The sequence below is a fragment of the Uloborus diversus genome, chromosome 8 (assembly GCF_026930045.1).
Source record: "Uloborus diversus isolate 005 chromosome 8, Udiv.v.3.1, whole genome shotgun sequence".
Taxonomy (NCBI): Eukaryota; Metazoa; Arthropoda; class Arachnida; order Araneae; family Uloboridae; genus Uloborus; species Uloborus diversus.
The window spans coordinates 119,292,433-119,306,922 of record NC_072738.1 but is presented as its reverse complement, the minus strand read 5'-3'; the positions used below and the strand labels follow the sequence as shown (position 1 = coordinate 119,306,922).

The window sequence follows — 14,490 nt, the reverse complement described above, 5'->3', positions numbered from 1 at the left end:
TCTAGAAGTCACATTAAAATACCCCAACATATTTCTAGGAAACATGTTTTTTATTAATTCAGATAGTTTGAAGATAAAGCATTGCGAGCCAATTAAATTAAGAGCCATTCTCTCCCAAGGTTCAACATCCTATTGTACCTTGAGACACATCCTGTTGTACTATGGGAAAGTCTTAGAGATTCATGAAACAGCTATGTACTCGAACCAATTTTGCACCAAAAACAAAAACAAAAAATTTTTTTTTTTCATGTTAAAGAATTAAATATGAATAATAAATTGTGAATCACTATCTAATATTAAATGTGTTTAAAAGACTAAATGGTATTAAAACATTGTTCCATGTTCCTAAAACTATCTAATTTTTTACGAATTGATATGTTTTACTTTGGAACGTGTCCTAAGGTACAATATGTTTGACTGCTCCAAGGTGCAATCCCCTTGTCGTTTAAGAAAAACCAAAATAGTGGTCAATCCAGATGCACTATCAATATTTTCTCTAAAATTTTCCTTTCCAAAATTGACTTACTTTCAATTAGTACTTATCTTTTCTTATAAGAAAATAAAACTCACTTGATTAGGTTTACGAATACAAAGACAGAAAATGAAATAAAAATGAAGAACATATTTACTTTGGAGTCAAAAAAATTTCTTTTTCTCGCAAAATCGTGAATATTACTCATTTGATGCTGTTTGTTTTATGGTACCATTTAGTGGTGAAGGTTACTATAAGAGATTACAAAAACATGGCTGCTAAAAATAGATTCTTAGAAATTAGCAGTCTCCTAAGGTACACCACTCTCACCTACTGTGTTAAAAGTAAATTCAACTGCAAGTTCATCTTTATCGACTTTGCTTTGATAGTTTTAAATGTATGAAGATCTTTCATGACAGAGTTTTACTAAGCTGAAAAGATAAACTGTTCTCCATCTGGTGGTAAAGAATTTGTGCTTGACAAAATTAACACAAAGTAGCAATATTCCTTTTAAATTTAAAAACTTCATTTTCTGCCATTGCACTTTTTCTGCAAAATAAAAAAAAATAATATTTTGTGATTCAGCTAGTGTACATTAAATATTTTATGAGTACCTTCACAGAAATCAAATGCTAAAAGTAAGTGTATGAGATGCCAAAAGATTAGAATCGGAATGACTGTGGTTTTTTTTTTTATTCTTTTCAACGCGATAGCAACAGCAAAAATTGTATTTTTTTTTTCAGGAAATTTAACGCAGAAACTATTCACGATGGTTTGGTGTATTGAAAACATATTTATCACAGTAAGCAGGGTATTGTTTTTCCCGTTGTTCTAACCAGTGGGATCGACTGATTGACCTATCAAATGCAGGTATATTACAAAGAAAAAATTCTGAACAATCCCACGGCTGACTGACTAAAATTTTGAAACCGAAATATACCGTAAAATATACGTTGTAAAAACTATATTTTCCCTTGAATTATTGTATTTCTTAAACTGAATTTAATGGTATAAGTGAATTCTCGAAATCCGATTTTGTGAATTGATTTTTTCCACATATTGATTTGAAATTTTACCCAATTGTTAATTTTATATATAAGCCCTTTTGTTAATCATACGTCACTTTACGCAACCTTTAATTTCGAGGTAGACAGTGCAACTACGAGCAACGCAGGCATTATTTTACAAATTAATGGATGGATGCCCACTGCCGGACCACTCTGTTTATAACACTGATATTTAGATAACATACAAAATTAAAAACTTACCCCGAAAAAGTGAAAAAAGTGGTGCATCAGCATTTATTGTGGAACATGCTTGATGGAGGGACTTGTAACCATCACAATAGGCTGCAAAATAAAAATTGCTTTTATTTATTAAAAAAACATCAAAAATCAATAAAAATATAAAAAATTGTATTGAACTAAGTTTTGAATGAAAAAAGGTTAAACATTTCAGTTTTTTGTAACCAAGTAACATTTTATTCAGAAACATACTCAACTGTATGAAAATGCGTGTATTTTAGGTTTCAATCGTCACAGCATTTTGTTACTTTTATTTATTCAAACGTGAAAAAGCTTTTAAGGAAATTACATACCTCTTTTAAATACCTAGAGACATAATGTTATACATTTTTGCATTTATTTTAATCTTGCATTAGTAATGAACAAAACTATGTCTAGCTTATGTGTTTCCATTGACTTTACTAAGTGCATTGGAACATGTTTAGAGAAATAACTCTGAATAAACATCTGTTTTACATCTAAAAATAAATAAATAAAATAATAATCCACGGAAACTGACCATTTGCCCAAACACGCAACTTTGTCATTACTTCATATACAATTGTATACGAAAGACATATGTTACTAAAGTGTTATGTCAGTGAAATATTAAAGTGGTCAAGAATGCGTTTCCCTGTTACGTTTTCTCCACAAAAAAAAAAAGAAAGAAAGAAATGGAAAATAATTAGAACTTAGCACGCAATAATTTTATTAATAACTTTTTCAAATTTTAATTTTAATCAATACCTTTGGTTGTACGATTGGAATTTCTTCTTATTTAGAGTTTTTAACAATATGAATTGCAATACGGGACCAAAAATGAAAAACCGGTAGTCGGTATTTTTTAAAACGGGATACTAGAATACCGGTATTAATACCAGTATTTGATATGCCTTAAAAATGATCGAAAACATTTTTTTTTGGTTGATAGGTTTAATAATGTTGTGCAAAAATTAAATTATTTATGAAAGCGTATTATGAACAAATATAAAATGAAGGGAACCAAAGTCATAATAAAAAATAAATGACAGTACGAAACATGTGTTTATTTATGCTAAAAAACGTTGGATACTTCCTGTTATTTCTCGGAACAAAGGTATTGATTTATTTCTTATAACGCATCTGTTGAATTGTCTCGAAGCCTGGTTTCATTTTAGAGCACAAATTTCCATTAGTAAAAACACTATGAATTCATGCAAGTCGGTAGTACTGTTAACAATGCGCTATACACCTCTTTTTCTTACCTCCAAGTCTTTCATTTTCAAAAAATTCGGATAACATTTTTGCATAAATATTTGTGTGTGTGTGTGTAAGCTTCTTTTATATTGTGTGCATAATTGTTATTTGAATTTATAGCTAATTGTAATTTATCTTCTACAGATGGTAGTTTTCCAACATTAACGCCATCTTCAAGGATTTACTCTTGATCTGCATAGGTTTTATATGATGTTTGGTTTGAAATTTGCTATGAGTTAAGCTAAATTGGATCATATTAGTTTATTTTATTCTTTTCGAATCTCTTGAAATATAATTATCTAAGGATCTGAAAATATGTTCCAGTTCATTATGCTTTAACTCTATGCAAATTTACAAGGCACTATATATTTTCTAAATATTATCTTTTCAAGTACAAAGCTAAATAGCAGTACAGGACAGCAAATAAAGACCGGTGACCACAAATTGCCCTTTGTTATACTAACAAGAATTTTTTTTTTGTCGAATTGGGCTCGTTTTCGACCCCGTGTGAGCACTCCTGTGACAAATAATGGCGCGAGTTCTCGCGAGTTAATGATATTCTATTACTTTGTACTTTTAAACCCAAATTTTTCGCACCAATGATTTTGGTACTGCATCATGTGAACAAGAAATGTACATTTTAAATATATAAAAGAAGATATCTATTAAGTTACATTGGAAACTCTTTAATTAAAATTGTATATTATTTTCAGCTAATACCGAAAATACTGGTACTTTAATTCAGCTAATACCGAAAATACTGGTACTTTAATTCAGCTTATACCGAAAATACTGGTACTTTTATTCAGCAAATACCGGTATTACAAAATAGCAAAACAGTTTGAAATACTGGTATTGCAAACTACTTAGCATATAATAAAACAAATTTTAGTGCTGATTTATCTTGCTTGAACTTAAAAAAATGGAGTAATAGTTAAGGGAAAAAAATAGTTAACCATTATAGCTATTTTAAACTTGCAACACCGCAAACAAACAGAAAGCCAAAAAAAAAAAAAAAACTGCAATATAATCATCAATCAATTTTACTGAATTAACACTATCCGTGACAAGGGTTCTTGACAAATTTTTAGTTAATGTAAAAAATACATTATAATAAGGAAATAGTTATATGGTAAAAAAGACAGTCGATAACATTTTAAAGTAAAATCCTTCCTAACTTTATAATAAGAACAAAAATATACTCATGATCAAGAAATTAAATAATAATATCGTTAAAACCAAAAAAAAAAAAAAAAAAAAATAAGTTAATAAATAACCAAATGTATAAACGATATTTTAGAATAAATATTTTTTAACTGTAAACAAATAAAGAAAATTGGTATTTTCCTCATTTTTTTGATTTCAAAATAAAAAAAAAGTTGATAAAAATTTAAAACGTAATTTGTGGAAAAATAACCTAGGAAATGTCTACAAATTTCAGATATAAAGTTTATAAACTTACAGCCTCAAGAAAAAAATATCAGATAGAATCTATTCTTTAATTCCTCTTTTTGGTTTACGCGGAGAAAATTTCTGTTCCATAATCGTCAACATAATTGAATTTTTCTTCAGAACATTCACGCAACTGCTTCTTATGTTCCGCGTGTTCTTCTCAACTAAAGAACTAAATAAATCTTAACTCTAACTATACCATACAACTCATAGTATATACTTACTTTCGTGGCTCCCAACCCAATATATTTTGAAATAAAAGACACATATAACTTTATAGGTTTGCATTGTTTACCAAGAAACTCGGCTGAGAAAACAAAGAAACCTAAAGATTACTAGCAGTAGTTGTATCCTTTCATACGAATTTACCTATTTATTTGGTACTGAATGAATGCAACTCTTTACAAACAATTCCTTTTGAGACCTTACTGCAAAGAGATTGATTGCTATTGCAAGAAAGTGCTTAAAGCTTGGATTTAAATTCGAAAACGAGTAAGAAAACCTTTAAAGCTGTTTTCTTCGCATGATTGCATGCTGTGTGAAAAGCGTTTAGATTATTCTTAACAAACATAAAAAAAAGAGGTTTACAAATGCATGCCAAATTGATTTTTGTATATCTATATCGTGTAACTGAAAAAAAAAACGATTCAGATTATTATATTCTAAACAATGGAGAGCTATCGAATTTCTCTTTACCACACTTCTTCTTTTGAATGAAAAGTATGGCTTGGGATCAGTAATTTTTATCTTTGGAATGACACGCCATTTTTATTTTTGTCTTACACGCCTACTGACATATTTAGTAGCTTTGTGCTCGTCACGTGGTCAAAATGTATTTTCCCCAGGATAAGGAATTTCTGCCGATTGAAGACATTCTTATGAATAGGAGATGGACTTTCGGTGAATCAAACTATTGTGTTCTAACCATTAACATAGATCATCAAATGAAATAACTACACTTTATGTGTAAAGAACTTTTTATTTCTATTTTGCAGTCAATGAATTTCCTTAGCTATCTACAATAACGTAATCGTTAAAATGGTTCAGGAGCTTTTATTTCTTGAATAATACGAACACGATGAGTTGAAAACTCTAATTTCTTCAGATCTATGAGCTGTGATAAGTTTCATGTGATAATCTGTCTGTAATTCCAGTTTTTTCTGGACCTTTTGCATTCGGTTTTAATATTCTACTTTTCTTTTTATATAATTTGTACTGCCTTAGAAGAGTTGAACATCAAACTATGTGGAATCCAACATTTCCAGTTTACAGAAAACTAGATATTTAGCGAAATATTTCCTTTTGGTTGCACAACTACTCTGAAAACCTTAAAAACAGATTTAAACAATGAGTAGGACTATTTTTCTTAGTATTGAACATTCTTTGACCATAATGGGGAATCGACAACCCGCTAAAAGCTGAAGACGTTATTGCGCATGGTTTATGAAAATGAAAATGAGATGTCATACTGAAAAGTATAGTATTGTCAACAAACTATGAACCCCGTTACAAAATACTTTATTAATATTTTATTAATTTTTATTAAAAACATTAATAAAGTATTTTGTAACGGATTGTTTGAATTTTGGATCACAATGTAGTCTCTAAAAACGATCTAGTTAAATTCATGACAAAATTCATTCACTCTGTCTCTTTTTGTCCTATTGGCATGTTTTACTGCGTTAAGAAAGATGAAGTCGCAATATGTGCATTTGTCCGAATAAGTATAACTCAGTTCACGATTTTTTTTACCTTCTTTCGTTTTTTCTTCTTTTATTCTTATTACCCTAGTGAGAATTAGATTAGGTAAACTTGTGACAAACTTTTTCGAATTCATGACCTTCAATACCAAATAAATTTTCTTTAGCGGATCCTCTCTCTATAAACTAACCCAACTAAAAATATCTTGTGCTGTGGTTCCGCTGTTATCACACTAGGTAGTAAAAATGGTTACAATGAATTGCCATAAATGATTTGAATTATTAACATTGCCGTTTGAATGTGAATTACTTACTTTCTCTGTACTGTAAAACATTAGGATGTTTTTCATATATTACAACACACCGAAAACACTTTTCTTTCCTGTAAAAAAAAAGTAAATAAATAAATAAAATACGTAAGCAAACATGTATATATAAAAAACATGTGACAGCTATAAAGCATAAATGATGCAAAAATGACTTAAATGAATTAATAGGTCCAGGCAATATTTAATCTAGAAATAGATCACATCAAAGTTCTCAGTCTTGGGTTCAAATGTATTTACTGCTAAACTAATGATAGATAATGGATACATGCAAGTGAAATGATAGTTTAGCCGCTGCTCTACTAAAAACTACAAACAACTATGAATACATGAAATACACCGCCAGCTCAGTCAATTCCAGCCGAGGACTGCAGTTTCGTGCTTATTAGCACTCATCAGCCCGGCATAGGACTAACTGAGCTGGAGGTGGAAAACCTCTTAAGGAAGCCAAGAGTGCCAAACAAACTGGTAGCTAACATAGAATTAGCACTGACCAGACGAGCGACCGAAACAATGGTTCGGTTCAACTCGAATATTGCAGGCAAGGCAGGTATATTCAGTAAGTTATTGCCTGCCTTGGTAGTTCGAGTTATGGGAAGTTTACACAACAGTCTCAAGAGTTTGGAACCCAATGAAGACTTTGAAATAAAGGAATATTCAAGTTATAAGTTTCGAGTTGTCGATATCCGACTAAATGTACATTGATTTATAAAGTAAATATTTACTTCCAAGTACGTGATAATAAAAATGCGTCTCTAAAAGCTCATAAAATTAAGTACAAAATTAGTTTGTAGCACGGGGGTGTGCAGCTCGAAGCGATTTTTCGAAAATTCAATTTTGTTCCTTTTTTAAATTTTAATTTTTAGAACATTTTACCTAGCAAATTGTCGCAACATGGAAGAGCAAATTCCGAAATTTCCATGACGTGGAACGTAACATGGGCGAGCAAATGAACATAGCAAATTAGCGAGAAATTCATCATCCATTATTTGTAAATATACAGGCGAAACAAATGACCTTTTAATTTTCTACTACGGGCAAAGCCGTGCGGGTACCACTAGTAAACAATAAAACGTAATTATTTTACATGCCTCAAATTAAAACTGTTATGCATAATAAGGAAAAAACTTTATCAACCATCTTTACTGAGAAAAAAAAACATTCTATAAGGAAAAAAATGCTGAGCTTTACTATAGCAATAAATTTCGTCCGAGAAACAACAACAAAACAAAATATAAAGATAAAACAAATTGCATTATTCTATTTATTTTATTTCATATTTTGTTTTGACTTTTTATTTATCGTTTGCCAAATTTAGCTTATAGTTAATCCTAAAGTTATTTTCTTACAATGAATTGGAAACAAAATAAGTTTCATCTTTTTGCTTTTGGAAAACTGATGAGAAAAATAAAGTATGTATTTAAAAGTTAAAAGTTAGTGTTATACGGGGAAAGAGTCGAAGACAGAGAATTTTTCGTAAAAGTTTCGTAAAAACAAAGTAAAAACTTATTACAGTGATTATCATACATTTTTTAGCAGTGTATTGAACAAAAATGAATTTCCTTCTTTTAAAATTTGTGTTGTATCAAAACCGTGTAGTATTTAAAATCAAGTTTTGTACCGTGTAATATCGAAACCGTGTTGTAGAAGTACCGTGTTATACGAGGGACACCTGTGCAGCATAAAAAAATCAAACTATCATGTTCAAATAACACATTTTTTTCGATGTGTTTTTCAATAAAAATAATATACATTTATTTTTCTTCTGATTGAAATCATTAGCAGACCACTGGTCTGTACAGCACATTTATAATAACTCATCATTTGAAAATATTGCTTTTTATCTTGTTATTAGTGAACCAGAAACGATAAATATTTAAATGGATCTGACTTGTTTGAATATTAAATATATTTTAAGTTATATTATCATAATTTTGCTTAATGGTACACAAACATTTTTACACATGACCAGTTAAATTTACCCCATGGTAACTTAATTTTGTTCCAAAATTCGCTTTACTTCATTGTAGTTTAAATATACAGGGTGTTCCGTTTTAACCTGCAAGACCTTTATTTTCGCAACCATTAGTACGAGATGTAAACTTCCAAATGCAAAAATGTTTAAAATCAGATTCAGAGTTAAGATGTTGAAAGTGTGAAGCGAAAGTAAAAATGAGTTAAAAAATACGAAATTAAACTTTTTATACAGGCTCTATATAAGTCCTATATAGGCCCTATATAAGTAATATTTAGAGAAATAACCTACATTGAAAACTATTACTAACACAAAAGAAATTGACATTTGTGCGACCAAAATCAAGCAGATATTCCAGTTTGAAGTTTTAAGGGACCATACAGAAGTTGAAATTTGAACTTATCGCTCTTCCAGAAAATTACAGGTCATCATAGTAAAAAAAAAAAAAAAAAAAAAGGTGTTTATATTACTGTTCAAAAATGAATGCAAATGTTAGGCCGTGATACGCAAAAACACACTACAAAACCTCGAATAATTTAAAAAATCACACATGTAATTTCTAACATTTGTTAATCACTATATTTTCCCTCAAAAGGTGTTATTGACGGCGAGTGAAAAGTGGTGTAAGTCACAAAACGCTGCGTTTCATATCTCGGTGAATATTAGTCGTACTAATTTCAAACATTTTGTGTAGGAATTATTTTTCATTGGGGATTATTTCTTTAAATATATGTTAGGAGACCTGGGGCCCATATAAAAAGTTAAATTTTGTATTTTCTGACTCGTTTTTATTTTCGCTTCAAGCTTTCAATATCTTAACCCTGCATCTGATTTTGAACATTTTGCGATTGGAAGTATACATCTAGGACTAACGGTTGCGAAAATAAAGTTCTTGCAGGTTAAAACGGAACATCCAGTATAACTTTACTTAGTTAATCAGATTTGTAATCAAACATTAAAACGACGGGTAGACGAACTGCAAGTATTTCATTTCTAAGCAGATTTAAAAGAAATGCCAACTTACAATTAGAGATAAACGAAAACTGGTCATAAAAAATTGATTCGTAAACAACAATTTTAATATGTGTGTTGTAATATTTTGCGTAAGGAAATCAATAAAAATATATGTTTGTTAGATAAATTTACAAAACTTTTACAAGAAGTCACTTTTGTATCTAAACTAAAAATCAATAATGAGTAGGTTTTAAATTTATGCTTATGATTTTCGTATAATCCCTTTTTAAGTAATATTGTTTTTGAAATAAATGAACATGCAATATGCATTCATAATGATTCTATCGAAAATTTGCGGTTATACCGTAACTTCAGTTAGCTTTTCAGTTAAAGTTATAAAGATGTCAACTTTTACGAGATCGCATTTTGTTTCAGAGGTTATATGAGTTATAAATTATTAAATCCTTCATGCATGCATAAAATGCTTCCGAAGTCTATAATAAAGGTTTAAGAAAATATGAAATCCTAACAAATGTTTTACGATTAAGGTGTTAAAAATCTTTTTACCTTTTATGGTATCATAAACACGTTAGAAGATTGGTTGGTAATATAATAATAATTTATGTATGCATTAAATCCACAAAATAAAAACACACAATGTAAAGGAAGGATTTTTTTTTATTTAGAAAAATATATTTTTAAACGCTTTGTCCAGCTGTTGTAAACTTTTTAATAAATTACAAATGTTTTTGATTCGAATCACATTAATGGTTTTTTGTTCCTTTCTTTTTGTAATAGTTTGCAAATACATTGTGGCCTTGCCAGGAATCAGGGTATTTAAAAGATAAATAACTCTAAATAACGTATTTTTTTTTTTATTTTAACTTATTTTTATTTAGGTAGGCAGTTTTTTTTAAATATAATATTTAATTCTATTGAATGAGTTTCATTGTTAATAATAAAATGACATCAAGGAAGTTTGATTGATCAACAGGAACAAGAGGAATAAAAGCCATATCTTTTTGAAGTTGCAGAGAAGTATGACACTACATTTCCCTTAATGTATTATTTTATAAATTTCAGAAATACGTAGATATGGTTTCCACATTAAACACGCAGGAATGCTAGTACAGTCCCTATTGTTTTTAGTACTAGCATATCTTTTGAGAAATTAATTTAAAAAAATAAAGAAATAAAGAAACAAAACGTAGAGGTGAAATGTTTGAGTTTTCATAATATGACCTTGTACTCATTAGCCTTACACTGTAAAAAAATTCCGAAACGTTATTGGGTATTAACGCGTTACGTTTCGGGAATTTAATGGTTTCTATCCACTTCCTGGAAAAATCAAGTATCATTGTCAAAACGTTTCCTGAATTGTTACAAGTTGTACGAATGCAGATTTTCACTGTTGTGAAAAATATTTTTAGCTCCCAGTTTAAATATTAACTGAGTATATTTTTAAAGTGAGTTATCTTCAGTTCAATTACGGCCCGTCCGTACTAAATAAGTTCCCAAAGGGAACAAATAAGTATGGACTACGTAGCTTTGCAAGAATAGCAGGTGAGTAAAGTTATCGTTACTTATTTGCAATTCTGGCTTAGCTTTGGCCATGTGTGCAGTAATGCTCTTGGAACTTCCTTGATAAATCGGGAAGATGCCAAGCTATTATACTATACATTCCTAAGTTTACTCTAATTTTCTAAAGACACGTCTGGCTATTAACGGGACGATTTCTGAATTGTTCAAGAATATTTAAAGATAATATCAGGAAGGTTACTGAATTTTAGCGGAAAACGTTCCTGGACTTTGCAAGATATGTTACTGGCAGAAATTGAGCACATCAGCTGCCCATTATTTTCCAGGAACGTTTCTGAATCGTTTTTACAGTGTATAACAGCGTAAATAAAGAAAATCATACCCAGATTTCTGGGAGGGACTAGTTTGGCCCCTAATATATTTTCCAATAAAAACGAAGCAATTTTTTCTTTATTGTACCCGCTATTACATGAAACGAGGCTATTCGTTTAAATTTCAGCTACACGTTCCAACTTGTGCTGTCAGAGATAATTCCAAATGCGAAAAACTGTCTACTATAAAGCTGAAAAATTAAAGAAATCGGTCTTCGAAAGAGAAACTAGCTACAGAATTTTGCGTGTAAGGAATACATCATTGAAATTATAATAAATTCACTTTCTATTTAGTCATTAGAGAGTATTCTCTCCTAATGAAATACATTAAAAAATAACTTATCAACCAGAAAGTGACCACATTTGTGTGTGATACGTTATCTATTACAAAGAAAAAAAAAACTATCATTAAGCTGCGGCAACATGACATTTATCGATATAAAGTTCATATGCAACTTAAACGAATAGACCACGTGACTCTAGCCTTATACTAATTGAAAATGAAATAAAAGTAACGCCAAACCATTGCAACACGAAATGATTTAACCCGAGATTCAATTGCCGCGTCGTCACGTGGCTTGCTCTGTACCAGTTACATACCGAATAAAAGTAAAGCCAAACTACGGCAACATGACATCACCTGATTGTCGTTTTACTCAGAACGTAATGCAATGCACCACGTGATTTGCTATAGACCAATTAGCACAACCAGCAAATGCGACACACTTAGCAAATGCGACTAAGAATAAGGTCCGGTAACATGAGATTGCTTTTCCAGGAAGTTCTTTCGCAACATAAGACAATGGATTACGCAACTCTACCAAGCACAAAATAAATTGAATGTGGAACGGACTGGTTCGCCAAAATGAAAGTAACACCAATGTGGTTTAATTGCAAATAAAGATCATAAAGTTTTTGAAGAAACAGTTTTGTGTTTTTAATTATGTTAAACAATACTGTACTTGAAGGTTAAAATATCTTTTATCTCATTTGCTAATTATCTCACTATAACCCACAGTTAACGATAATGTAAACAAAATGTTACCTTTTCCGGAAAAAATATTAAATCGAGCGCATTTGAGACTAATTTTTCAAAAATAAACGCTTCATTAACTAGGCATCAGCTGAAATTGAAAATATTATTTTCAAAACAAAAACAAAAACAAAAAATCTTTATGCATACATAAAACAGCGCAGCGTATGAAAAAGAGTAACTTTGAAGTAACTTTAAAAAAGTTAACTTTCCGTATATTTTTCATTTTGGTGACTTTCTACACACAAATTTAAAATGAAATAATTAGAAGCTCAAACGTGAAATCTTAACATTTTACTTCCACAAAAAAAAAAAAAAAAAAAAAAAATCCAAGCTTAAAACTGTTCCTTTCAATTCCCGCTAAAGTGTTTCTCTCTAACAGTCTCATACTTCAGACCCAAGCGTTCAATGTTTCCCATGTGGGCAGTTACCTTTATAGTCCATTCAACTGACTAGATCATTAAATTCTGTTTCAAATGCTCTTTTACGATTCGTCCGAACTTCCCCATTCTTCAATGAAAGGTGAATTTTATTACCAAACTTTAAAAGTAAAATGCCTTTACTTTTAAAAAACATACTTCTTTGTATAAACGACAAGAAGACATTTCTGACTTGAACTAGTTTTGGTTCTCTAAAACTGTGGGAAGGAATTTTCAAAATAAGAATAAAATACATAAAAGTACATTCAAAAGTTTACTGTACTGAAAATACGCAAACTTGAATATTGTAATTAACCAAACAAGAATTTCCTATTGCGATCATTTCACCTCAAACGGCGATCATCTTTTTAAAAACAATGCTTTAAACCAGGGCTTACATATATGACTAGATTTATTTAAAAAAAACAGCAATACCCGCACGTCTTTGCCCGTGGTAGAAAATTAAAAGGTTTTTTGAGTCCCCTGTATATTTACAGGTAACTTATTTTATGCGTACTACACTGTAAAAACGAATCAGAAATGCTCCTGGAAAATGATAGGCAGCTGATGTGCCCAATTTCTGCAAATAACATATCTTGAAAAAACAAGAAGCGTTTTCCGCTTAAAGTCAGTAACCTTTCCAGAATTATCCTTGAAACTTTTCAAAGAATTCGTAAAATATCCCATATTAAAGAAAGTCTTGTCTCGGGAACCTCCTAGAAAAATAATTAGGTTTAATATAATTGAAGGGAAATTTCCAGATTTACCAAGAGAGCTCCATAAGCATTGAAGCAATCATGACCAACTAGTCGATCCGTACGGAACTCCGCATTGTTCTTTGAATCGTTTCATGTGGCATTTCGCTCTTTAAAAATTTCAAAGAAAGAACATTATGAAAAAGAATCAAAAAAAGGAAACGGATTAAAGTAAATGGAAAAAAGTAAAAGCATAAAAGAAGGCATGTAATTTGGAGACATTAGCAAGAAAACCTAGTTAAATACAACGTTGTGATAATGTGATCATCGCTCAGATAAATATCATTAAAAATGTGACTGAGTGACTCCTAAAAAAGCAGTAATTGTGCATGTGAAAAAATGCGTTGTGGCAAATACAATCCCGTCTATGTTAGTTTCTGACGGAAAAAAAGAAACATTAAAGAGATAGTCATTGGCACGGATTCGAATTGGCACCATTCTGCTTAAAAGCACGACACTCCAACCAGCCCAGCAGTTGCGCCTTCGTCTTTGAATGCTATTCATTGAAGCAATGCGTAATAAAAAAAAAATTGCCAAAAAAAAAAAAAGACCACGAGTCTTATGTTTTGTTATTAGGCAGCATGATACGCTTTAAAATTATTCGTAAAACATGGAATTTGATTCAGGAATGAGGAAGATATCGCGTAGCGATTGAAACAAACATTCTAGAGAAATAATAATTTAGATTGAAAATAAGTTTTTATTTTTGAAAATGAATACAATTTCGCATAGCAGGCTTCAACTGTTACGGCTAGAATGCCAGCACGCGTTTTTCTTTTAATCGAACATTTCAAATTCAAAACCAAAACCAGTTGAACTGAGTCTGTGTTTTAAGTGTAATTTTTTGAACGTAGACAAAATGCATTTTTTCCTCTGAAAATAGAGGTGTAGAAAATGATTTATTACTAATGAAGTTAATAATAACTTTGATGTTTTACATCGTATTCGAATAAATAAACAAAGGTTTACTGAATG

The 14,490-nt window shown here is 30.4% G+C and overlaps 1 protein-coding gene across 1 annotated transcript in view; it reads right to left on the bottom strand.

Annotated features, from left to right (window-relative positions):
* The window catches only part of LOC129228555 (uncharacterized), a 58,246-nt gene that overhangs the window by 28,808 nt on the left and 14,948 nt on the right, over positions 1 to 14,490 (bottom strand). Inside the window, exons 3-4 of the mRNA XM_054863238.1 lie at positions 6,458 to 6,525; positions 1,741 to 1,821 (exon numbers count right to left, since the gene is read on the bottom strand). Coding sequence (XP_054719213.1) covers positions 1,741 to 1,821; positions 6,458 to 6,525 — 149 coding nt within the window. The remainder of the gene's footprint in view (positions 1 to 1,740; positions 1,822 to 6,457; positions 6,526 to 14,490) is intronic.